At 42.0% G+C, this 27,657-nt stretch overlaps 1 protein-coding gene and 2 non-coding genes across 3 annotated transcripts in view; all 3 read right to left on the reverse strand.

Annotated features, from left to right (window-relative positions):
- Nucleotides 1-27,657, reverse strand: part of IMMP2L (inner mitochondrial membrane peptidase subunit 2) — a 1,418,140-nt gene that overhangs the window by 309,068 nt on the left and 1,081,415 nt on the right. Inside the window, exon 5 of the mRNA XM_040411005.1 lies at nt 767-869. Coding sequence (XP_040266939.1) covers nt 767-869 — 103 coding nt within the window. The remainder of the gene's footprint in view (nt 1-766; nt 870-27,657) is intronic.
- On the reverse strand, nt 16,001-16,073 carry TRNAM-CAU. The gene has a single exon. It is a non-coding gene; the product is annotated as a tRNA-Met (tRNA).
- TRNAM-CAU lies at nt 16,086-16,158 on the reverse strand. The gene has a single exon. It is a non-coding gene; the product is annotated as a tRNA-Met (tRNA).

Genomic DNA, 27,657 nt, shown 5'->3' on the forward strand with positions numbered 1-27,657 from the left:
GCCAGAATGAATGCACCAAATAGTTTATGGATGTGGTGCTCCATCTGCCTCTTCCCACATTCCTCCAAGCCTTTCTGCAGCAACTGACAGGATGTTGTGACAGATGAGAAGAGCTCTCTTCATAAATACACAAGGGTCTACAGTGAGAATTTATCATACCCTACACTCCTGAATTCTGGATTCATAAAGACTTTTTGAGCTTACGGGCACAAAAATGTGGCAAACTTTCGCATTATACGCCACTCACTCCAGTTTTGGAAAGGTGTATTGGTTAGTTGTTTTAGTTTCAGATATGTCAGATATGTCATTACAACTTTTTTTTAAAGTCTCAGAAAAAGTTACTGACCCACTTCAGTGTGGGGTGGGTTTAAAAAAACTGGAAACTACATGCAACATTTGATAAATTTGGTACAAAGTACCCTAATGCAGACTCAAGCAAAGCTGACTTCAAATATTACCCTCATGGTGAATTGCCTCCTACATATCCAATTCAGTACTTCTGGTAGCCAGATAACACATTTTTGGTCACTAGTGATTCCGAACTGAAGCTGGAATATGTTGTTCCTACACAAACAGCATACCAAGATGACAGACTCACTTTAAACTATCCTTAGTTATCTTTATATTTAACTGGCACATCTAATTTTACAAAAAGCGCACAGAAAAAGCAGATCACATTTTCAATTTTCAATAAAATAACAATAAATACAGCTGACATAAACTCAACAATGAATTATGAAAAAGAGCAAAATAATGCAACACTTACAGGACCAAAGGCATTACTGTCAAAGCTGTGTCCATGGTGGTCTCCTTCTACCCACATGTGTCCATTGGGAATCATTACATATTTATTTTTGTGTCCCCTTGTCCTGTTTGACAAAAAAAGAAAGAAACATACTGTAGATTAAATACTTTTTTAAGCCATATATGTTTCTGAGATTACTTATGAAACTTTGATAGGACTGAGTATTATTAGGCATAATCATTGGTTCTGAACCCTCAAACAGAATACGGTTTATTCTTCAACATTTATATGCCTAGTTTTATCTTCACTATGCACAAAATCTTTTGTGTTTGTTCATATGCCAGATAGAATAAAAAGGCAGAGAGCTACAGTAAATGAATATAACTTGGTGTCTCATTTTTTTCTTTGCTCCAACCATCCTACACACCTTCAGGTTCCACTGGAAATTAAATTAGTAGATAAGAATACAATAAAATACTAAAGTGGTCATTCATAGGAAAAAAGAAATAGTGCATTGGGTCAGTCTAAAATGATATCTCAATATGAACGACCATTTATTTCTCTACCATATGTTCGAGGCAATACATAGGCCTCTTTCACACGGGCGAGATTTCTGCGCGGGTGCAATGCGTGAGGTGAAAGCATTGCACCCGCACTGAATCTGGACACATTCATTTCTATGGGGCTGTGCACATGAGCGATGATTTTCACACATCAATTGTGCGTTGCGTGAAAATGACAGCATGCTCTATTTTGTGCGTTTTTCACGCAACGCAGGCCCCATAGAAGTGAATGGGGCTGCGTGAAAATTGCAAGCATCCGCAAGCAAGTGCGGATGCGGTGCAATTTTCACGCACGGCTACTAGTAGATGATTGGGATGGGGACCCAATCTTTATTATTTTCCCTTATAACATAGTTATAAGGGAAAATAATAGCATTCTTAATACAGAATGCTTAGTAAAATAGTGATGGAGGGGTTAAAAAAAAATAAAAAAATTTAACTCACCTTAATCAACTTGTTCGCGCAGCCTGGCTTCTCTTCTGTCTTCTTCTTTGACGAAAAGGATCTGTGGTGACGTAAATGCGCTCATCATATGGACCATCACATGATCCATCACCATGGTGATGGATCTGGTAATGGATCATGTGATGGATCATATGATGAGCACAGTGATGTCACCACAGGTCCTTTGACAGGTCCTGAAGAAAGAACAGGAGACCGGCAGCTACGCGATCAATTGGAGGAGGTGAGTTAATTTTTATTTTATTTTTTAACTCTCATTTGACCTTCTACTAAGCATTCTGTATTAAGAATGCTATTATTTTCCCTTATAACCATGTTATAAGGGAAAATAATAAAATTTACAGAATACTGAACCCAAACCCAAACTTCTGTGAAGAAGTCCGGGTTCGGGTCTGGGTACCAAAGATACCGATTTTTCTCACGCGCGTGCAAAACGCATTAAAACACTTTGCACTCACGGGGAAAAATCATGCATGTTTCCGCAACGCACCAGCATCTTTTCTCGCAACGCCCGTGTGAAACCAGCCATTCACACTATCAGCAATATCCCGTGTCTCAGTGGTTAGCAGTGATGCATTACAGCACTAGATTCAAATCGAACCAAGGACAACGTCAGCATGGACTTTGTATGTTCTCCCTGTGTTTGCATAGGTTTTGTCCAGGTACTCCGGTTTCCTCCCACATTCCAAAAATACATACTTAAAAGGAATGTAGACTTCCCCAGATGGCAACGCACACAGATACAACGATGGTATGATTAGAATACACCCATGCTGAAAGTATAAGTAGAAATATTCCTTGACATAGGGCATGAACAGAAACCGTAGCTTCCTGTCATTTAAAATGTCACTTTAAATGTTGAAAATAAAAAACAAAAGTTGCAGAGAAGACAATAGTTTAAGTGTGTTTTTTTTTTTAGAAATGTAGGAAGCAAATTTAATATTAGTTTTCACAGTGGCAAATTAGGTAGCGGCTTGAATGAATATGCTAAATGAAAGTTTTCATGCTGCTGGTTTGTAGGTAACAGTCACGGGATGGAGACCGGCAGTAAGCAATGTAAAGTGCAGAGCACTGTGGAGAAATGTAATATCTGGAAAAATGCCTTGCTCTCCCAATGGCAAAAGCTTTAATTGGGCACACAACCTGACACAGCATGTGCTCATTAAAATTTAAATGAGCTCTCTTGATGATATGTGTGCTATATCATGATTGCCGTTGTAGAGGCCTCACAGGACACAGGCTAACAGAAGGTAGCATCGCAGAAGAAGCAAATTAAAGTAATAACATTGGTGTACTTTGGAAGTAATGCCTTGCAAACACGTAATGGCAGCATAACATACAAAAATATAATGGTAAAAGATCAAATGTCTTTTTTATTCTGTAATTATCTGCATGTCATGTCCATTATATACATTGTAAATAAAGCCATTTCGTAATATGCAGCTAAAGAGGTAAAACAAACTATGCATAAAACTCAGACTGCCACTTATTTTTTATTATTATGAAACCTTTGTCAGGCTTCATTATTGCTATAAAAGTAAACATTATCAGGTGTAAACCAGTTGTGGTCCTTAGTGACCAAGCAATTTTTAAAATGTTTTTGTAAATTTATTATTTTTCCGTTGATGTAGCCTTATGAGGGCTTGTTTTTTGCAGGACAAGTTGTAGTTTTTAATGGCACAATTTTGGGGTACACATAACTTACTGGTTTATTAACTCTTTCTAGAGGGTGGAAGGGAAAAAAACAATACTGCCATTGAGTTTTTACACTTTGAGATGTTCATTTTTAAGCATAAATAACACTATAACTTAATTGTCTGGGTCAGTACAATTACAGTAATACCAAATACATATAGTTTAGTTTTTTTTTTCACTTTACTACTTTTGCACAATAAAAACCTTTTTCTAGAAAGAAAAAATAGACAGAAAACAGAAAATATGTTTGCCTTGCTACATCGCAAGACCCACAACTTTTTTTATTTTTCTTTCTACAGAGATGTATGAGGACTCACTTTTTGCAGGATGAATTTCATTGGTACCATTTTGGCGTACAAAGATTTTTAGATTTTGATCAAATTCGTGGGGGTACTAATGCCTGAATGAGAGAGTTCCCTCATTATGAGCTGTTTAGATGTTGTGGTTGCTATTGGTAATGGCATCTAAGGGGTTAAGTGGCCTAGATCAGTGCTTCTGCTGGTCTGGGCCACTAGAGAATGAGCATCATGTGATAAAAGGTGGCAGTCTTGTCTAAGGTCCCTTAGTGACCACTGTAAAAAGGCCTATGGGTGGTAACTAAAGGGAACCTGTCATCAACTTTATGCTGATCTCACTGAAGGCAGCATAAAATAGTGACAGATGCTCTGATTTCAGCGGTGTGTCACTCATGAGTTAAAAGTAAGTGGTTGCTGAGAACAAGCATCAAAATCATTGCAGCACAAGCCTTGAGAATAGTCAAATCTAATTGAGAAGAGTCCTGGTTATTCATAATCTCCTGCTCCCCCCGACCATCTGCTGGTGATTGGTAGTTCTCTTCTAGAGAGAAAGGGAGAAAACTCGGTAGGAGACTGTCAGTCATCAGCAGGTGGGCAGGGAGAGCAGAAACTTATGAAAAACCAGGACTCGTCTCAGGTGGCCGGGACTCTTTTCCAGGCCCAGTCTGCCGTGATTGTGATGCTGGTTTTCGGCAACCACTTACTTTTAACTTTTAAATGACAGACCGCTAAAATCAACTCACCTGTCTCTACTTTATGCTGCTGTTAGTATGGGCAGCATAAAATTAATGACAGGTTCCCCCTTAAGAAACAAGAAAACAACAATGTGGATAAATAGAATTGTAAAGAAAGCAATAAATGACAAAAAGAAAGCATTTAAATCACTAAAACAGGAAGGTAGCGAGGAAGCACTGAAAAACTATAAGGAAAAAAATTGAATATGTAAAAAACAAATAAAAGCAGCCAAACTAGAGACCGAGAGATTAATTGCCAAGAGAGCAAAACTAACCCTAAAATGTTCTTCAATAATATAAATGGTAAAAAGTATAAATCTGAAGGTGTCAGCCCTATACAGAGCAATGAGGGGGGAGTTGCAGAGAGCGATGAGAAGAAAGCAAAGCTGTTAAATATTTTTTTCTTCACTGTATTCACTGAAGAAAATAAACTGTCAGATGAAATGCAGAATGTAAAAGTAAATTCCACATTGAAAGTGTCCTGTCTGACCCAGGAAGAAGTACAACAGCGACTTAAAAAGATTAAAATAGACAAATCGCCAGGACCGGATGGCATACACCCCCGTATCCTAAGGGAATTAAGTAATGTCATAGCCAGACCCTTATTTCTGATATTTAAGGACTCTATACTAACAGGAAATGTTCCACAGGATTGGCACATAGCAAATGTGGTGCCAATATTCTAAAGGGTCCAAAAACAGAGCCCGGAAACTATAGGCCGGTAAGTTTAACATCGTGGGTAAACTGTTTGAAGGTTTTCTAAGAGATGCTATCTTGGAGTACCTCAGTGAAAATAAGCAAATAGCACCATATCCGCGTGGCTTGAGGGATCGGTCATGTCAAACTAATTTAATCAGTTTCTATGAGGAGGTAAGTTCTAGACTTGACAGCGGCGAATCAATGGATGTCGTATATCTGGACTTCTCCAAAGCATTTGACACTGTACCACATAAAAGGTTAATATATAAAATGAGAATGCTCGGACTGGGAGAAAAACATCTGTATGTGGGTAAGTAACTGGCTCAATGATAGAAAACAGAGGGTGGTTATTAATGGTACACACTCAGATTGGGTCCCTGTAACTAGTGGAGTACCTTAGGGGTCAGTATTGGGCCCTATTCTCTTCAATATATTTATTAATGATATTGTAGAAGGCTTGCACAGTAAAATATCAAATTTTGCAGATGACACTAAACTGTGTAAAGTAATTGACACGGAAGAGGACAGTATACTACTACAGAGAGATCTGGATAGATTAGAGGCTTGGGCAGAGAAGTAGAATGCTCGGACTGGGAGAAAAACATCTGTATGTGGGTAAGTAACTGGCTCAATGATAGAAAACAGAGGGTGGTTATTAATGGTACACACTCAGATTGGGTCCCTGTAACTAGTGGAGTACCTTAGGGGTCAGTATTGGGCCCTATTCTCTTCAATATATTTATTAATGATATTGTAGAAGGCTTGCACAGTAAAATATCAAATTTTGCAGATGACACTAAACTGTGTAAAGTAATTGACACGGAAGAGGACAGTATACTACTACAGAGAGATCTGGATAGATTAGAGGCTTGGGCAGAGAAGTAGCAGATGAGGTTTAACAGTGACACATGTAAGGTTATGCAAATGAGAAGGAATAATGCAAGTCACCCGTACATACTAAATGGTAAAACACTGGGTAACACTGACATGAAAAAGGACCTAGGAATTTTAGCAAACTAAAGTGTAAAAACCAGTGTCAGGCAGCTGCTGCCAAGGCCAATAAGATAATGGGTTGCATCAAAAGTGGCATAGATGCCCGTGATAAGAACATAGTCCAACCACTTTACAAATCACTAGTCAGACCACACATTGAGTACTGTGTAGAGTTCTGGGCTCCTGTTAACAAGGCAGACATAGCAGAGCAGGAGAGGGTACAAAGGAGCAGCACAGTGGCTCAATGGTTAGCACTGGTGCCTTGCAGCGCTGGGGTCCCTAGGTTCAAATCCAACCAAGGATAACATCTGCATGGAGTTTGTATGTTTTCCCTGTGTTTGCGTGGGTTTCCTCCGGGTACTCCAGTTTCCTCCCACACTCCAAAGACATACTGATAGGGACCTTAGATTGTGATGATAATGTCTGTAAAGCACTGTGGAATATAGTAGCATTATATAAGTGCATAAAATAAATAAATAAAGGAGGGCAACTAAAGTAATAACTGGAATGGGGCAACTACAGTACCCTGAAAGATTATCAAAATTAGGGTTATTCACTTTAGAAAAAAGACAACTGAGGGGAGATCTAATTACTATGTATAAATATATCAGGGGTTAGTACAGAGATCTCTCCCATCATCTATTTATTCCCAGGACTATGACTAGGGGAAATGCTCTGTGTCTGGAGGAAAGAAGGGCTGTACACAAACATAGAAGAGAATTCTTTACAGTAAGAGCATTAAGACTATGGAACTCTCTGCCGGTGATGGTGAGTTCACTAAAAGAGTTCAAGAGGGACCTGGATGTATTTCTGGAGTATAATAATATTACGGGCTATAGCTACTAGAGATGGGTCATTGATCCAGTGAGTGATTCTAATTGCCTGATTGGAGTCGGGAAGGAATTTTTTTCCCCTTAAGTGTGGAAAATTGGCTTCAACCTCACAGGGTTTTTTTTTTTTGCCTTCCTCTGGATCAACTTGCAGGATAACAGGCCGAACTGGAGGGACAAATGTCTTTTTTCAGCCTTATATACTATGTTACATTCCTGGGAAACTTGCTGTACATGGGCGAGCCTTCTCCTTCTGAAAATGCCATTTGGAAGCCCTACCATGAGAGGCAGCAAATGTGGTGCCAGGATGTCTTGCACATATTGCTGAGCTGTTAGTGTCCCTTCTATCAATACAAGGGGTGACCAACAGTCATATGCAATAGCTCCCCAGGTCATTATATTGGCAGTTGGGTCAGTGTGTCACTTCTCAGAAGAGGCAGGATTGAAGGGTTCACCAAACAGAACCTGAACTTGATGCTAGACGATATGGTCCCAGTCCATAGCAGTCCAGGTTTTTAATTCATGACACTACTGCAAACAAACCATCATATTTCTCTTAGTCCAATCATGTGACCCCTCTCAAAGTGTGTCAACTAGACAAAATGTCTTCAAGTGCATGATAGAGGCATGTTTAGCAATCAACGATCTCTCACTAAGAGGTACACTACCAAAAAGTAGACTCTGAAAGCCTTTTTATATGACAGTATGGAAAGCACTTTTATGCTTTATTGTGGCAAGACCCAAGTGTCTAATCAGACCACACCTATAATCATTAGACATACCTGGATGCTGATTTTCTCAGCAATCCAACATTTCTATGTGGGTGAATTATTTTTTTGTTAATGAGTGCATACTGCATATTCTTCTAGTATATTGTAGTCTAGTATAAGAGCTATCATTATAGCTTTAGTAAGCCCTGCTGACATTGTAACCATTTGTTTGATTAATCAAGACTTGAAACTCTAATTGTAATTTGTACCCACACTGGCACCTCCGGCCTTTAATAATAAACATCTGTCATGTTTCCATTTAAGTTTCACAGTGATTTATCCAGGCAGGCAGTTTCTTATATACTTTTTAATAGCTGCACTACACAACATGTCAGGTGAATTTCTGCTTCATTGGAGAAAAAGGAGACAATTCCATTATAAAACAGATTAAATTTATTAGCAATAATAAGCTGTGATCGGCAGAGATATACACATGCTAATGTTCTGCATTTATCAGAATGCTTGCAAAGCATGCATACGGTATTAGGAGATGGCTATTATAACAGTTCTTTCCTTAAAAAGGGCAGATATTTCAGAAATGTTGTTTTTCACCACTGAATTAAAGGTATTAAAGATACAGAACATGAATGCATTTTTGTAAGGCCTCCTGCACACGACAGTATTTTTTCACGGTCCGCAAAACGGGGTTCCGTTGGTTCGTGATCCGTGACCGTTTTTTCGTCCGTGGGTCTTCCTTAATTTTTGGAGGATCCACGGACATGAAAAATGAAAAAAAAAATTTTTTTGCACGGCCAGGAAACACGGATCACGGATGCGGCTGCCAAACAGTGCATTTTCCGATTTTTCCACGGACCGATTGAAAGTCAATGGGTCCGCAAAAAAAAATGGAAAACGGAACCACGGACGCGGATGCACACAACGGTCGTGTGCAGGAGGCCTAAAGAGAACTATTAAAGGGTTTCTGTCACCTTATATAGGCCAGGAAACACGGATCACGGATGCGGCTGCCAAACGGTGCATTTTCCGATTTTTATACGGATGCATTAGTCAATGGGTCCGCGAAAAAAAAAGGAAAACGGAACCACGGACGCGGATGCACACAACAGTCGTGTGCAGGAGGCCTAAAGAGAACTATTAAAGGGTTTCTGTCACCTTATATAGGCCAGGAAACACGGATCACGGATGCGGCTGCCAAACGGTGCATTTTCCGATTTTTCCACGGATACATTATTCAAAGAAGGCATGCTCTGGCCAAAGTTCTGCTGGGAAACTTTGCTCATCATGTGGATGCTACTTTGACATGTGACACTGCAAAAATTGCTAAGGATTGGCTTGAGAAACATGCCATAGATTTAAATTCTATCAAGCATTCAAATCTGATCCATGGATTTGCCATCTCACAACTTACAGGATGTGCTGTTAACATCTTGGTGTCAGATACCAGAGGACACCTTCAGTGGTCTTTTTGAGTCCATGCCTTAATGGTTCAGAGGTATTTTGCCAGCATGAGGGGGACCTTCAGAATATTAGATGTTTTTTTGGTGTATGTCTTTATATAAGGTTCGGTTAGTTTCCCTTCTTATAATTCTGCTTGGTCTCTCTCTAGTCTAATGCAAGTCACTTCAACATGGAAATTAGATAAAGAAGAAATATATTCTGCTCTTTACACACAGTCATTTAGGCAGTTCTGCTTCATGTTTTAAAGCTACCAGTAAAGTGTTATAGAGATGGCAGGTTGACTTGAAATATTAACATTCATGCTCTATCTTGAACGTCAAAAAGATCTAAAATAAGAAGCATTATACTTTGCAAAATGCAGTCAAGCTTTGGATTAAAGAGACTCTAAAATTCTTAGATACATCTGGAAATAAAAAATGATGTGTACACGTAATACTTGTTCTACAGCAAATATCAACTTAAGCAGTAAAAAATATTCACATGTATTATGAATAAAGTCAGAAATTTGACAATGTCAACATTAAACTATTAAGATGACAAGAAAATATCCTGCTGTCCTTAAATTATTACTATGGTATTTGTCACTCAGGTAGCTAATCATCCAAAATACTAAGCTTGAATACAGTCAAACACATTATTCTATAGCCTACACAGATCCATTTTCATTATTAATATATAGTATTTGGTCAGGTACATACACAAAGAATAAAGATTGTGTAGATGTAGAAATCCTGAGGCTGGAATTTACATCACTGAGAAGATGGAAGGTCAGCTGCATCAACAAATAGAAAGGGCTGCACAGGCTGATACAGTTGTGATAATGGGGGATTTTAACCCCAGATATTGAATGAGGTCATGATTCTGCTTTAAAGGGGTTTTCCAACCCCTATAATTACCCCCTAATGGCCGAGCCCCTAATATAGGTTATACTTACCCCGCTCCCTGGTACCCGCATTGCTTCGAATCCCTGCACGGCCACCGCTGCATCCGCCCGTCGCATGGATCAAAACATCCGGTATCAGGCAGGGGGGTGGTCAGCCAATAGCAGGCCGCAATGGGATGAGCCTCCCTAGTGTCACCTGCTACTTGTACCAGGATCATTTTCTGGATCACTTCAGGGAAGATCCTACTAGAAGTGATGCTCTGATGGATCTGGTAGCTTCTAATAAAGTACATCTTGTTGGACATGTCACTGTGAATACATAGGTAACGGTGACTGTAACGGAACGCCTAGCACCCCGACCGGGTACCTCCGTTGAATAGATGCTCCTAGTGCTTTCCGAGGACTCCAAGCACTCCACTTGACACCGTACGCCCTGCAGACCCCATGAACCGCCGAAGCTTGGTTGAGGTCTCACCGTCTCCTACCCACCCTGGACCTACGACAAGGCTCCAGGCTGCAGTGGGTGAACCTCTCCTACATCCAGAGAGCAGGAACCAGGAACAAGCTCTTGCAAGAGCTAGTAGTTATAGCCAGGGGAGTATAGCAAATCTCCCAGCGTATAGCAATCCCCCGCGTCGATCAGTTACCCAAATATCAGCCTCAACATGATAAAGGGTAAAACAGGAACAGACTGTACTTCACGTACAGCCTCTTTTATTTACAAACCAAAAACATAGTACTGCCCACAGGGGTTTGAAATACCACCAATCAATATGTTACAACACATCCCCACAATGCATCATGGTTTCCTCCTCTCTGTCCTGGAAAAACCCGAGAAGTAATCCAAATATCTCTCAGGACAAAGGGGAATGGCCAATACACACGTGGGGACAATGGAACAGACATCACTTACTCAAACATACAATGTCTCACCCTTTTCAATACACAGACATTTAACACATTCCCAGACAGCTCAAGTCTGAGTGCATATTATTAGGTGAATGGCACTCAGACAACATGAATACAATAAAATGAGCTAACTGGGTACCCTCACATAACATAAAATACAATTACACAGACAGATGGTTCTGTCACACATCTCAAAACCCCACATGTCCCCATATGGCTTGGATCTGAGCGCTCAGATGCCACAAACACAGTCAAATCGCCATGGGGTTTAAGTTTTGCATGGGCTGATGAGAGGGCCCATAATCCTGGGGCAAGAGGCTGGTAGCCAGGCCCCTCCAAAACCCAGTGGCGAGGTTGGTTTCGCCACATATCTCCCCCTCCCAGGGAAGACTAACCAGATACCTGACCTCACGGTCAGTACCTGAGTTAGTCTGGCAGTCCACCTACAACCCAATACTAGACCTGTTGAATTTTAGGGCCTGGCTCTGTTCTGAATGTCCCCAGCTGTTGAGGGGGCATCTGCTACTCCTTGCTTCCTTGTTGCTCTCTAGCTTGGAGCTGTAGGTACTTGGTGGGCAGAGGCCGACTGCGCTCTGCCCCGATGCCAGCTCTTCCGCTGGGGTAGCCTGTGGGAAGTCCGGCTCTGGAGAAGAGGATAGGGGAGGGCAGAGGCCGACTGCGCTCTGCCCAGATGCCAGCGCTTCCGCTGGGGTAGCCTGTGGAAAGTCAGCCTCTGGAGAAGAGGATAGAGGAGGGCAGAGGCCAACTGCGCTCTGCCCAGATGCCAGCTCTTCCGCTGGGGTAGCCTGTGGGGAGTCAGGCTCTGGATAAGAGGATAGAGGAGGGCAGAGGCTGACTGCGCTCTGCCCAGATGCCAGCTCTTCTGCTGGGGTAGCCTGTGGGGAGTCAGGCTCTGGATAAGAGGATAGAGGAGGGCAGAGGCTGACTGCACTCTGCCCAGATGCCAGCTCTTCTGCTGGGGTAGCCTGTGGGGAGTGAGGCTCTGGATAAGAGGATAGAGGAGGGCAGAGGCTGACTGCGCTCTGCCCAGATGCCAGCTCTTCTGCTGGGGTAGCCTGTGGGGTGTCCGGCTCTGGAGAAGAGGATAGGGGAGGGCAGAGGCTGGCTGCGCTCTGCCCAGATGCCAGCTCTTCCGCTGAGGTAGCCTGTGGGATGTCTGGCTCTGGAGAAGAGGATAGGGGAGGGCAGAGGCTGACTGCGCTCTGCCCAGATTCCAGCTCTTCTACTGGGATGTGGTCAGGGAATCCTATCCCCAGGACCTTGTTGCAGATCGTCTGTGGAGAGGAGGAATCGCTTACCTCCTCCTCCTGGCATTCCTGCAGGGTTGGTGGGGGATCTGAACCAGCCATCCAGCATCTCTGTAGGGCCGGTGGAGAGACCTCGGTCCCATCTCCACCTGCCATCGGGAGGTCTTCCCAGAACCAGTCGATGAAGTTCCCTACTTTGGGAGTTGGTAGGGAAGCAGGGGGTATCGCCGGCAAGTCTTCCCAGTTGCAGGAGGGCAGATCTGGCTCTGCTTGTCGAGTAGGTTGGGGATGAATGGAGCTGAGCAGGTGTTGGTAGGTCTGCTCCAGCTCCCACTCCCTTGTTACCAGGTGGGTCATGTCTTTGCTCACTTCCCTTCCGTCAGCATAAACATGCATGCCCATCCGGTAGTCGTAGATATCCCAAAACCTAGACTCCTCCGTGCTGCCAAGATCAATGTCCTCCTCCAAGGCATCCCATAGTAACCCCGGTCCATCAAACTCCTCACCCTCGGGTCTGTCGTGCTCAGCCATCCAGGGGGAATGTTGAATGACATGCCACCTTAGGACCTGGTAAGCGTACTCTAGCCAAAGCTCCTTACATACCAGGTTCTGGAGCTCTGTTACCCACTCATCCAGGGGCTGCTCTCCCAAGAGACCCATCCGCATCGCCACATGCTTCTGTAGCCGCTGCTCATAACTGGGGAGACTCTCACCTCGCCGCCGCTGGGCATTTTCCAGGGCATCATACCAGACTTCCTTTCTGTCTGCATCCCTGTAGTCTGCGGCTGCCTCCTCCTCCTCGTCATAGAACGCTGTCCGAAGACTAGCCGATTCCATCCTGCTGTAGCCAGGGGCGCTGTACGGATACTAGCGTTGCCTTCAATTTAGTAAATCTACGAACGGTGTCTCCGAGCTGCTTCTCCTCATACTAGGACGCCATCCCACTGCTTGCCACCAAATGTAACGGAACGCCTAGCACCCCGACCAGGTACCTCCGTTGAATAGATGCTCCTAGTGCTTTCCGAGGACTCCAAGCACTCCACTTGACACCGTACGCCCTGCAGACCCCACGAACCGCCGAAGCTTGGTTGAGGTCTCACCGTCTCCTACCCACCCTGGACCTACGACAAGGCTCCAGGCTGCAGTGGGTGAACCTCTCCTACATCCAGAGAGCAGGAACCAGGAACAAGCTCTTACAAGAGCTAGTAGTTATAGCCAGGGGAGTATAGCAAATCTCCCAGCGTATAGCAATCCCCCGCGTCGATCAGTTACCCAAATATCAGCCTCAACATGATAAAGGGTAAAACAGGAACAGACTGTACTTCACGTACTGCCTCTTTTATTTACAAACCAAAAACATAGTACTGCCCACAGGGGTTTGAAATACCACCAATCAATATGTTACAACACATCCCCACAATGCATCATGGTTTCCTCCTCTCTGCCCTGGAAAAACCCGAGAAGTAATCCAATTATCTCTCAGGACAAAGGGGAATGGCCAATACACACGTGGGGACAATGGAACAGACATCACTTACTCAAACATACAATGTCCCACCCTTTTCAATACACAGACATTTAACACATTCCCAGACAGCTCAAGTCTGAGTGCATATTATTAGGTGAATGGCACTCAGACAACATGAATACAATAAAATGAGCTAACTGGGTACCCTCACATAACATAAAATACAATTACACAGACAGATGGTTCTGTCACACATCTCAAAACCCCACATGTCCCCATATGGCTTGGATCTGAGCGCTCAGATGCCACAAACACAGTCAAATCGCCATGGGGTTTAAGTTTTGCATGGGCTGATGAGAGGGCCCATAATCCTGGGGCAAGAGGCTGGTAGCCAGGCCCCTCCAAAACCCAGTGGCGAGGTTGGTTTCGCCACAGTGACCAATAACAGAATTTTATTTTCCCTAATCTGTAAAAAAAATTATACAGCCTGGAATGGCAAAAACAACATTTAATAAGGCGAATTTCACCAGGATTAAATACTACAGTATGTAATTATGTAACTGCTGCAGCCGATCACTGGTCTCAGCTGTATTTGGTACGATTGCTGAGGCTAGTTATTGACTGCAGCAGTCATATGAAGTATATGGACACATCATTGACCACTGGTGGAAAGCCATTTTCAGGTCTCTCCAGAGACATTCGAGTAGGTTCAAGTCAGGGCTCTGTCTGGGCCACTTAAGGACATTCACAGAGTTGTGTACAGTTGGAAAGTGAATCTTTGGCCCAGTCTGAGGCCCAGGGCACACTGAATCACGTTTTCATTGACAATACCTCTGTACTTTGCTCTATTCTGCTTTTTCTCAACCCTAACCAGTCTAACTTTTCAATCACTGGAAAACACCCCCACAGCATGTGAGCAGATGATGTGTAGTGCCTTGTTTCCACCAGACATGACGCTTAGAATTGAAGCCAAAAAGTTAAATATTGGATTGATCAGATGAGAGACTCTTGTTTCTCACAATCTGAGAGTTCTTTAGGTGCAACTCCAGTGTGCTTTCATGTGTCGGTTACCGAGGAGAGGCTATTTTCTGGCCACTCTGTCATAAAGCCCAGATTGGTAGAGTGCTAGAGTGATGGATGACCTTTTGGAAGTTTCTCCCATCTGCACACAGGATCTTTGGAGCTCAGCCTATTGGGTTATTGGCCTCCTCTCTTACCAAGGCCCTTTTTCCCCCAATCGTGTTTCTGAGCTCTACCGGCAGTTTTTTTTCTCCTCATGGCTTGGTTTTTGCTTTGATATGTATTGTCAGCAGTTAGACCTTTTATAGACACTTTCTCTCAAAATCATTGCCAATCAACTGAACTTGCCACAGGTGAATTCAACCAAGATGTAGAAACATCTCAAAGATGAAAAAGAGAAATAGAAGGCCATCAGAGCTAAATTTCAAGTGCCATAGCAAAGGTTATGAATACGCGTCCATGCAAAATTTTATTTTTTCCTTTTAATAATTTTGCAAAAATTTCTAATATTCTATTTTCACTTTCTCATGTGGTATTGCACACAGAACACAAAAAAATTCAGGAAATAAATTATATAAATGATGTACTTATCTTTACATTGCACAGCAAAAGTTTCTAGATCTTCAAGAGATTAAAGCTGAAGCTAAAAAACATTTCCAATTATTAAACAAATGGTGTCACATGTGGATGGACTTGAATTTTCTCATTAAAGTTAATAATGTTGCTTCAAAGGAAGATGAACATGGCTTCATTTGGCACATGAAGAGGATGTCTACAATATTCATTTTGATGGTCTATGTAGAAGATGGAGCTAATAAATTCAACCCTGCTCCTATTCACCTCAATGGAAGCAGCATGCTAGTTACCAGCTGTCACCAGCAGAGGTCTGGGAAGCTAGTCCTTCGTTCTAATGTGCAGAGTCTCTCTGAAAAGACCCAGCATATTACTTCTGCAGTTGCAGGTGGCAGGCCACCATAGGATAACCACAAATGAAGCTTATATTGTAGTTTTATGGAACTACAGTATAAGCTGAAAGAAATCTAACTAGTGCATATTGTAGCCTCCTACAGAGGCTACAAAAAATATAAAATAAAAGTTAAAACATAATTAGGATACTGGAGGTATTGAATTCAATTACCGGCATCCTCATTGGCCACAGAGGATGCCTGTAAGAAGCCCGGAAGCGCTAGCTTCTGGGTTTTTCAACCTTTAGATGCAGTGATCACACTTGATCACAGCATCTAAAGGCCCCATGTGAGGATCGAACTCACGACCTTCAGATTATGAGACTGACGCGCTACCGGCTGCGCTAACGAGGCAAATGCTTAAAATGCCCCATGTGAGGATCAAACTCACGACCTTCAGATTATGAGACTGACGCGCTACCGGCTGCGCTAACGAGGCAAATGCTAACAGCATCTAAAGGCTTTAATGAACACGATCAGCATTATTGCCGGTCATGGTCTTTAGCCACAGGTCTCTGCTGTTTGAAACAGCGGCAATCCGCCGGCTATGACCCCACTACACATGCGAGCAGTAGCGAATGGGTTAATCATCCTCTATTTCCCTAGAATAGAAATATATAAATGATAAAAAATAAACATCATGGGCATCACTGCACATGAAAATTGCTTGTACTATTAAAATATAAAAATATTTATCCCATACAGCAACTAGCATAAAGCAACAGAAAAAAAAAAAACTGAATGGCCAATTTATCATTTTTTCATCACTTCACTTACCCCAGAAAATTAATTAAAATGTTATCAAAAAGTAATACACACTCCAAAATGATATAAAAAAAAACTACAGATAATCCCCCCAAAAAATGAGCGCCCACACAGTTCAGTAGACATAACTAAAAAAAAGTTATGGAGGTCAGAATATGGCATTGCAAAGATTTTTTTAAAGTTTTTTTTTCAGTATTAAAACACAAAAAAACAACTATACAAAATGTGGTATCTTTGTAATTATACTGACCTAGATGAAGGACACAGGTAAGGGAATCCCATATGGACAAAACCCATAAAACTGTGATGGAATTGCATTTTTTTTTTCAATTCCACCCCATTTGGAATTTTTTTTCGGCTTCCCACTACATTGTATGGTGACATTAGAAGGTACAACTTATCCCACAAAAAACAAGCCCTCATATGCTATGTAAACGGAAAAATAAAAAAGTTATGGCTCCATGAACACAGGGAAGAAAAATGAAAATGCAAAAATAAAAATACTCCTGGCACTCAAAGGGTTAAGGATGCTGCAATTTATTTCATTTTTTCATCGCTGAATTTCAGTCATAATTTTTTTTTGTTATTTCTCCATCAACATAGCTGTATAAGAGCTTGTTTTTGCAGGACAAGTTGTAATTTTAATGGCATATGGTGTACATCTAATGTACTGTTTAACTTGCCACTGTTTTCTGAATAGGTGGCAATGCTAAATTCATATTTTTGCACAATAAAAACTGTTTAAAGACCCAGAACATTTATAATTTTTTTTCGACAGAGCTGTATGAAGGCTTATTTTTGAAGAAAAAGTTGTAGTTTTCATTGGTGTCATTTTGGGGAAAATATGACTTTTTGATAACTTTTGATTGCGTTTTTTGGGTCTGGAATGAACTAAACACAGCATTTTTTTCTGAGATAATTTTTTTTTTTTTTTGCATGGGTCACTGCAGATTCACTGACACTAATTAAGTACAATTTTTTTACATGAATAAATGTGTTTGCAAGTGAAATTTTTTCCCAGAAACATTTTTTTATGTATAATTCATTTTATTGTATCCCAGTAGAGGACTTAAAAATTTGACCTTCTGATCTGTTATATAACACATGGCAGTACTTCAGTATCAAAGTGTATTATGTCAGTTACTGTCACCGACATAATGTCTGATCATTCACCCATACATGGCAGTCCTAGGAGGGATTATTAGGTCCATAACCGCCATAGCTACCCCATGGCACCCTGCAATTGCATTTGGTGGGACAGTAGGATGAGAGAGGGAGACCCCTTTCTTTCTCTAACCACTTAGATGCCAGCAGCATCTAAACGATTAAACTGCAGGGATCAAAATTAATACCTATTCCAGCAGTGAACACAAGGTTCTAGCTGTATAATATAGCTGGTACACACAAGTGATGATGAGCCCCAACTATCACAACACTCTTAAATAGTTTGATGTTAACTACCTACTAGAAGTGAGGTAATAGTAGGGTTCAAGGGGTTAAAAGTATACTATGAGAGTAGGAATTCATAAATTCCAGACTTAAAGGGGTTATCCAATTCTAAAAGCCCCTAAAATGCCTGAGCCCCTCCTATAAGTCATACTTACCCCTCTTCCAAGCACCCGTGTCACTCCGATTGGCTGCATTAAAACCCAACAATACCCCATCCCCCTTCCATCGACACCGGTTGTTTTTATCCGGGTGACAGGGAGATGAAGCAGTGGCTGTGCAGGGATCCAGAGTCACGCAGGTGTTGAAGAGTGGGGTATGATCTATAGGAGGGGGCTGGGCATTGTGGGGGGCATTTTTTGAATTGGATAACTCCCTTTAATATATGTAAGCACAATACTGAAATGCCCCATCCAAACTAAGCCATATAGTAGTTAGTACAAATGTACTGAAGATACTGTATTTAATTAAATTTTTCAAGCTTATGTGATGAGCAAAGTTTTTTTAAAATTTGATTCGGACGAGTCGACATATAATTATTATTTTTTTATTCGATACGAATTAATAAGTCATGAAGCGCGTTAAAAATCTGCTATTTCCCATCTGCAGGAAGCGTGTATCTCTGTGTACATCATTGTGAATTGCAGAGACATGCTAGTTTGCTGCGGTAGTGGAAGAGTCACTGTGCACTACATGTGGTGCAGGACAGAACGTGTACACCAGTGCACAGAGCTGTGTGCAGGAGCCTATAATACACAAGATATATGAGAAAACAATGTGGCATACAAAAAAAATGGAAAAAAAAATAATAATTAAGAATACAATACTTTGGAGAAGGTGTGAAGTTTCTTGTGGATGAGAGGTTTATTGACAATGGATCTGCTTTAAATGTTACAAATAGTGATGAGCAAAGTTTTCAAAAATTTGATAAGGCTGCTTCGCCGAACTTCGACAAGAAATTGGAATCATATGCATTACTTTGTGAAGAATCACAATCCTTTTTTTGAAGCGGATGCAATATCAGGGTGATTGGCCACCCTTGTCATTTAACCCCCACGTCACATGTCTGCGCACACTCGTTTTCTTCAATCAAGATAGCCGCAGTGGCCTCTTCATGATCAAATGGTTGAGGCGAGTATGTATTTTTTTTCTACTACCATTTCAGGAAAAATTTTAAATTGATACGTTACCAACAAAGCGCCATGGGATTCGTGGAGAATTGAATTTTTCATGAAATTGGTATCGAATTCCACTTCATTAACTTTGATTCGCTCAACACTAGTTACAAATATTGTAGATTTATAAACTGTATATGAAATAATTGACCAGGTAATGGCAGGCCAGACTTGGCATATACAGTCGCTTGAAAAAGTATTCATACCCCTTGAACTTTTCCACATTTTTTCTCATTACACCCACAAACTTAAATGCATTTTATTGGGAGAGACCAACACAAAGTAGCAAGTATGTGTAATGTAAAAAGAAAATTACTTTTTCAAGGCACTGAATTGTTGAAGGGTATTGCTAGATGATAAAATCTGACAAATAGACATGGTAAAATAATATGTCAGGATCTATTTTTATTGTTATGCACCAAATAACTACACAAGGTATATCTTACTGTGATACATATGTGAAAAGGGTTTACCGTAAATGTCATACTTGATGAAACTTTTATTTGGTAGCTTTGCATGTTACTTTTGCCCTTTATTGCAATACTGTATGTCCTATATATCAGAGCAACATTTTCATGTAGTATGTGCCATTTACATTGACAAAAAAATGAAGAAACGTGTACCAATAAATGGTTATGACTAGTAGATACAATGCATTGCATTAAAGCTCATATATTTTAACAGTATATATATACAGTGGATATAAAAAGTCTACACACCCCTGCTGAAACGTCTGGTTTCTGTTATGTAAAAAAAATGAGACAAAGATAAATAATTTCAGAACTTTTTCCACCTTTAATGTGACTTATAAACTGTACCACTCAATTTAAAAACAAACTGAAATCTTTTAGGTGGAGGGAAGAAAACAAAAACAAAAAATAATAATGTGGTTGCATAGGTGTGCATACCCTCTTATAACTGGGGATGTAGCTGTGTTCAGAATTAAGCAATCACATTCAAAATCATGTTAGCATACACCTGCCATCATTTAAAGTGCCTCTAATTAACCCCAAATAAATTCTGCTGGTCTTTCCTGAAATTTTCTTTGTCGCATCCCACAGCAAAAGCCATGGTCCACAGAGAGCTTCCAAAGCATCAGAGGGATCTCATTGTTAAAAGGTATCAGTAAGGAGAAGGGTACAAAAGAATTTCCAAGGCATTAGATATACCATGGAACACAGTGAAGACAGTCATCATCAAGTAGAAAAAAAAAAGAAATATGGTACAACAGTGAAATTTCCAAGAACTTGACGTCCCTCCAAAATTGATGAAAAGACGAGAAGAAAACTGGTCTGGGAGGCTACCAAGAAGCCTACAGCAACATTAAAAAATCTGCAGGAATATCTGGCAAATACTGGCTGTGTGGTACATGTGACAACAATCTCCCGTATTCTTCATATGTCTGGGCTATGGGGTAGAGTGGCAAGACGAAAGCCTTTTCTTACGAAGAAAAACATCCAAGCCAGACTACATTTTGCAAAAACACATCTGAAGTCTCCCAAAAGCATGTGGGAAAAAGTGTTATGGTCTGATGAAACCAAGGTTGAACTTTTTGGCCATAATTCCAAAAGATATGTTTGGCACAAAAACAACACTGCACATCACCAAAAGAACACCATACCCCACAGTGAAGCATGGTGGTGGCAGCATCCTGCTTTGGGGCTGTTTTTCTTCAACTGGAACTGGGGCTTTAGTTAAGCTAGAGGGAATTATGAACAGTTCCAAATACCAGTCAATTTTGGCACAAAACCTTCAGGCTTCTGCTAGAAAGCTGAACATGAATAAGAACTTCATCTTTCAGCATGACAACGACCCAAATCATACATCCAAATCAACAAAGGAATGGCTTCACCAGAAGGATTAAAGTTTTGGAATGGCGCAGCCAGAGCGCAGACCTGAATCCGATTGAAAATCTGTGGGGTGATCTGAAGAGGGCTGTGCACAGGAGATGCCCCCACATACTGACAGATTTGGAGTGTTTTTGTAAAGAAAAGTGGGCAAATCTTGCCAAGTCAAAATGTGCTATGCTGATAGATTCATACCCAAAAAGACTGAATGCTGTAATAAAATCAAAAGGTGCTCCAACAAAGTATTAGTTTAAGTGTGTGCACACTTATGCAACTATATTATTTTATTTTTATATTTTTTCTTCCCTCTACCTAAAATATTTCAGCTTGTTTTTCAATTTGTACAGTTTATAGGTCACATTAAAGGTGGAAAAAGTTCTGAAATGATTTATCTTTGTCTCATTTTTTTACATCATAGAAGCCTGACATTTTAACAGGGGTGTGTAGACTATTCAATCACATGGCAGTTGCTTCAATGCATTTAGGGGGGTGGTCCTGGTCAAGACAATCTCCTGAACTCCAAACTGAATGTCAGAATGGGAAAGAAAGGTGATTTAAGCAATGAGCGTGGCATGGTTGTTGGTGCCAGACGGGCCGGTCTGAGTATTTCACAATCTGCTCAGTTACTGGGATTTTCACGCACAACCATTTCTAGGGTTTACAAAGAATGGTGTGAAAAGGGAAAAACATCCAGTGTGCGGCAGTCCTGTGGGCAAAAATGCCTTGTGGATGCTAGAGGTCAGAGGAGAATGGGCCGACTGATTCAAGCTGATAGAAGAGCAACGTTGACTGAAATAACCACTCATTACAACCGAGGTATGCAGCAAAGCATTTGTGAAGCCACAACACGCACAACCTTGAGGCGGATGGGCTACAACAGCAGAAGACCCCACCGGGTACCACTCATCTCCACTACAAATAGGAAAAAGAGGCTACAATTTGCACGAGCTCACCAAAATTGGACTGTTGAAGACTGCAAAAATGTTGCCTGGTCTGATGAGTCTCGATTTCTGTTGAGACATTCAAATGGTAGAGTCCGAATTTGGCGTAAACAGAATGAGAACATGTATCCATCCTCTGATGGCTACTTCCAGCAGGATAATGCACCATGTCACAAAGCTCGAATCATTTCAAATTGGTTTCTTGAACATGACAATGAGTTCACTGTACTAAAATGGCCCCACAGTCACCAGATCTCAACCCAATAGAGCATCTTTGGGATGTGGTGGAACGGGAGCTTCGTGCCCTGGATGTGCATCCCTCAAATCTCCATCAACTGCAAGATGCTATCCTATCAATATGGGCCAACATTTCTAAAGAATGCTATCAGCACCTTGTGGAATCAATGCCACGTAGAATTAAAGCAGTTCTGAAGGCAAAAGGGGGTCCAACACCGTATTAGTATGGTGTTCCTAATAATTCTTTAGGTGAGTGTACACCCTGTACAGAATTATTAGGCAAATGAGTATTTTGACCACATCATCCTCTTTATGCATGTTGTCTTACTCCAAGCTGTATAGGCTCGAAAGCCTACTACCAATTAAGCATATTAGGTGATGTTCATCTCTGTAATGAGAAGGGGTGTGGTCTAATGACATCAACACCCTATATCAGGTGTGCATAATTATTAGGCAACTTCCTTTCCTTTGGCAAAATGGGTCAAAAGAAGGACTTGACAGGCTCAGAAAAGTCAAAAATAGTGAGATATCTTGCAGAGGGATGCAGCACTCTTAAAATTGCAAAGCTTCTGAAGCGTGATCATCGAACAATCAAGCGTTTCATTCAAAATAGTCAACAGGGTCGCAAGAAGCGTGTGGAAAAACCAAGGCGCAAAATAACTGCCCATGAACTGAGAAAAGTCAAGCGTGCAGCTGCCAAGATGCCACTTGCCACCAGTTTGGCCATATTTCAGAGCTGCAACATCACTGGAGTGCCCAAAAGCACAAGGTTTGCAATACTCAGAGACATGGCCAAGGTAAGAAAGGCTGAAAGACGACCACCACTGAACAAGACACACAAGCTGAAACGTCAAGACTGGGCCAAGAAATATCTCAAGACAGATTTTTCTAAGGTTTTATGGACTGATGAAATGAGAGTGAGTCTTGATGGGCCAGATGGATGGGCCGTGGCTGGATTGGTAAAGGGCAGAGAGCTCCAGTCCGACTCAGACGCCAGCAAGGTGGAGGTGGAGTACTGGTTTGGGCTGGTATTATCAAAGATGAGCTTGTGGGGCCTTTTCGGGTTGAGGATGGAGTCAAGCTCAACTCCCAGTCCTACTGCCAGTTTCTGGAAGACACCTTCTTCAAGCAGTGGTACAGGAAGAAGTCTGCATCCTTCAAGAAAAACATGATTTTCATGCAGGACAATGCTCCATCACACGCGTCCAAGTACTCCACAGCGTGGCTGGCAAGAAAGGGTATAAAAGAAGGAAATCTAATGACATGGCCTCCTTGTTCACCTGATCTGAACCCCATTGAGAACCTGTGGTCCATCATCAAATGTGAGATTTACAAGGAGGGAAAACAGTACACCTCTCTGAACAGTGTCTGGGAGGCTGTGGTTGCTGCTGCACGCAATGTTGATGGTGAACAGATCAAAACACTGACAGAATCCATGGATGGCAGGCTTTTGAGTGTCATTGCAAAGAAAGGTGGCTATATTGGTCACTTATTTGTTTTTGTTTTGTTTTTGAATGTCAGAAATGTATATTTGTGAATGTTGAGATGTTATATTGGTTTCACTGGTAAAAATAAATAATTGAAATGGGTATATATTTGTTTTTTGTTAAGTTGCCTAATAATTATGCACAGTAATAGTCACCTACACAAACAGATATCCCCCTAAAATAGCTAAAACTAAAAACAAACTAAAAACTACTTCCAAAAATATTCAGCTTTGATATTAATGAGTTTTTTGGGTTCATTGAGAACATGGTTGTTGTTCAATAATAAAATTAATCCTCAAAAATACAACTTGCCTAATAATTCTGCACTCCCTGTATATATATATATATATATAGTGTGTATATATATATATATATATATATATATATATATATATGGGCTTAAACTGTATCCATTGTACTTGGAGGCATGCAAAGGTATTTCCTCGTGGTTTTAAATGGAATTTTACAGAAAACTACCATCAATGGCATTATTACAGACTAGCAGAAGGCCCAAGTATATTTAATCTATTTCATTTGTTTGTGTGTGTTGTTAAAATATATTGACAGTATCTACTATAACAGTGACATCTACAGTACAATACCGTGCCCCTTTAACATTGACTTCCACAGCGTCCTGCCCCTTTAACAGTAACATGCACAGCGATCTCCCCTTTAACAGTGACCTCCACAGTGGCCACCCCTTTATTAGTGACCTTCACAATACCCCGTCTCGTTAACAGTGATTTCCATAATAACCCGCCCCCTTAACAGTGACCTCTACAGAGCTCTGTTCCCTTAAAGTGTGACCTCCACAACACTCCGCCCCCTTAACAGTGACTTCTACAGCACCCCGCCCCTTAACACTGACCTCCATAGTGGATGTCCCCTTAACTGTGACCTCCACAGTTCCCTGTCCCCTTAACAGAGACCTCCACAGTGCCCGCCCATTTAACAGTGACCTCCACAGCATCCCACCCCCTTATCAGTGACCTCCACAGCGACCTCCCCTTTATTAGTGACCTCCGCAGTACCTCATCTCCTTAACAGTGATTTGCACAACACCCCATCCCCTTAACAGTGGCCTCTACAGCAATCTGTCCCTTAAAGGGGTATTCTCAACACGCTATTTCATACTTACCTGCTCCTGGCGCGCTGTCCACTTCCTAGTTTCGGCACTCGGCAGGGGGCGGGCTCCATCTTGATTAAAGTCTTCTCCCGGCCGGGCCGCGCGCTGGACTGAACGCGCACGCCGAGGCCGCGCATGAGCCCTGGTGACTTCTTCCTAGCCAGTATACTATACTGGCCAGGAAGAAATCACCATAGCGCATGCGCGGCCTCGGAGTGCGCTTTCGCGACTGCGCGCGGCCGGCCGGGAGAAGAGAAGAAGTCGTCTGCGCAAGCGCGGCCACCGCGATTCTTGAAAAGAGCGGTGGCCGTAACCAGGGGAGACGGAAGACAACAGTCAGGTAAGTATATGTTTATTTTCTTCTAAGGGGTGGGAATTAGTTAATTAAATATATTTAGAAAAATGATGACTGTTAAATCATTAACAGATTTAACAGTGATCATTAAGATGGGAATACCCCTTTAACACTGACCTCCATAGCGGACCGTCCCCTTAACTGTGATCTCCACAGCAGCCTGCCCCTAGGGTGGCCAGAGGTCTGGCTTTAGGCCAGACAGTCCGGCTTTCAGACTCCCTGTCCTCCGTCCGGCGCAGGGCCTGGATGGACAGAGGGATGTTCTTTTGGACAGCTCACTCTCAGACAGCAGCTCTGTGATGTCTGAGCGTGAGCTGCAGGGAGAAAGTCACCCTCCCTCCCACCCCTGCAGCTGACAGAAGTAGATTTTTACCTTAATTTTTTCAATCCCTGTCGGCTGCGGAGTAGGAGGGGGCATGGCTTACAAGGACCTGGGAAGGGGTTTTTAAGTCCGTTTTTTGAGGGTGACCTGAATGGCCACCCTACAGTACCTGCCCCTGAACTGTGACCTCCACAGCACTCCACTCCCTTAACAGTGCCATCCACAGAGCCCTGCCCCTTTAAAGCTGACCTACAGCAGTGAAGAAAAATGGCTGGGTTGTTATGAAAACCTGGTGTAAAACTGTGTGTATGTGAAGACTAAGAGCCTGCAAGTTCTATTGGCTGATAAGGTACATGTGACCGTGTGTATGGCAGTTGGGATATGAAGTTGGGCTATGAAGAGAAAGACCTGCAGGCTTCTATTGGCTAATGTAGGTCATGTGATGTGGCATATTTGCATTTTTTGGGACCCAGTCTAAAACCTTCCCGGACACTTGATGTACCTGTGTGCCAAATTTCGTAATTGTAAATGCGACGGTGCAGATTCCTTCAGCGGACATACATACACACGCACATACACTCAGCTTTATATATTAGATTATAAATAGAACTATATACCACTGTTCAGGACTTGTACACATACTGTATAAAGCTGACCACACATTTTTTATAGCTGTTAGCCAATAGCTAACGTACCTGACCCCTCCCCTTTCCCCAATACTCAAAATATGCAGCTTATCTCCCCTAGAACACAAGGTTGAGACATTTTGAAATCCAAATGCCCAATCCTCCTATCTCCCAACTTTTACTGTCGGGGGAGAGTCAGGAGGTTCCCATACTTATTCAACTGACATTACTCTAATACCTTCAAAATCGTGCATCCTTTAGCCACCACATGTGGATGGGGTTTCAATCACATGCAGAAGCAGAAAGTCTGCTCTTAAGCCTCATTCACAAGTCCATGTCCGTGCTAAAATCCATAAGAAAGTGATCAGTGATGCATCCGTGAAGGATCTGCGTGTGGTCCGTGTGTCCTTTTTTGCCTTCCATGTTTCACTGACACTGCACAGCTGAAAAATAATTTTCAAAGAATCTCTTCCTAATGATCCTTGAAACACAGATGCAACACGGATGGCATCCGTGTTGCATCTTTGGTTTTCACTGACTCAGACTACAATGGGCGTGATGGATCTGTGAACACGGACAAAATAGAGCATGCACCAGTGCTAAAAACAGGGACCCACGGACCGCGCTAAAACACTAATATGTGAACACACACATTCAAATTAATGGGGACATGTACAATCCGTGGAGAACATGTACAGAACATGTCAATGAGGCTTTAGTGTTAGGGCTCATGCACACAGTTGTAGCCTGTTTAGCGGTCTGCAAAACACAGATATTGGCCTGCATTGCACATTTTGTGGAACGGAACATCCTGACCTCTGTAGAATTGTCCTATCCTTGTCCATAAGATGGACAAGAATAGGACATGTTCTCTTTTTTTTTTTTGCAGGGCTGCGGAATGGACATCTTTTGTGGCCCCTTTGAAGTGAAAGGGTCCGCATCCAACCTGCAAAAAATGTGGACTTGATGCAGACAAAAAACACGGTTGTGAGCCCTAAATTTCTCAAAGGAACTGTTTCTGTCCAATTGTTGTCTATTTTCACAACAGATAGCATCTGAACTGAACTCTGACTCAGAGTGCAGGTTGTATATATCAACGACCTATCTTCAGGATAGGTCATCAATATCTGGTTGGAAAGGAGACAGCGCTCTATGCCAGTGCTACTTACTATGTATCGTCTCCTCTGTAGTACTTCAAGAAAATGAGCAGTGTAACAGGAAGCATCACTTTAAACAGCTGATCAGCATAGTTGCCAGGTGTTGGACCCCATCTATCAGATATTGATGATCTATCACATGTCAGTGTTCGGTCAGTGATTTCCTTCAGTGATTGTGAGCAGAAGCGGATTGGCTATAGACGTAACAGGGAAATTTCCCGGTGGGCTGATGCCCAGGGGACTACCTGAACCCTCCTCATGGTGGTCCACTGAAAGTTTTTGGGGATGCATTTTGTGCTGCTGGCAGTATTTTGTGATGAACTGTGGTATTTGGCTCTGTTGGGGTGGCATAATGTGCCACAATATGGTTTTGCTGGTCCTGCCTACTTGGGTAGGCTATGGAGGCTCCAGTCCTGGTTTTGGCTCACAATCACTGATGGAAATTACTGACCAA

This window comes from Bufo bufo, chromosome 1 (genome assembly GCF_905171765.1).
Source record: "Bufo bufo chromosome 1, aBufBuf1.1, whole genome shotgun sequence".
NCBI lineage: Eukaryota > Metazoa > Chordata > Amphibia > Anura > Bufonidae > Bufo > Bufo bufo.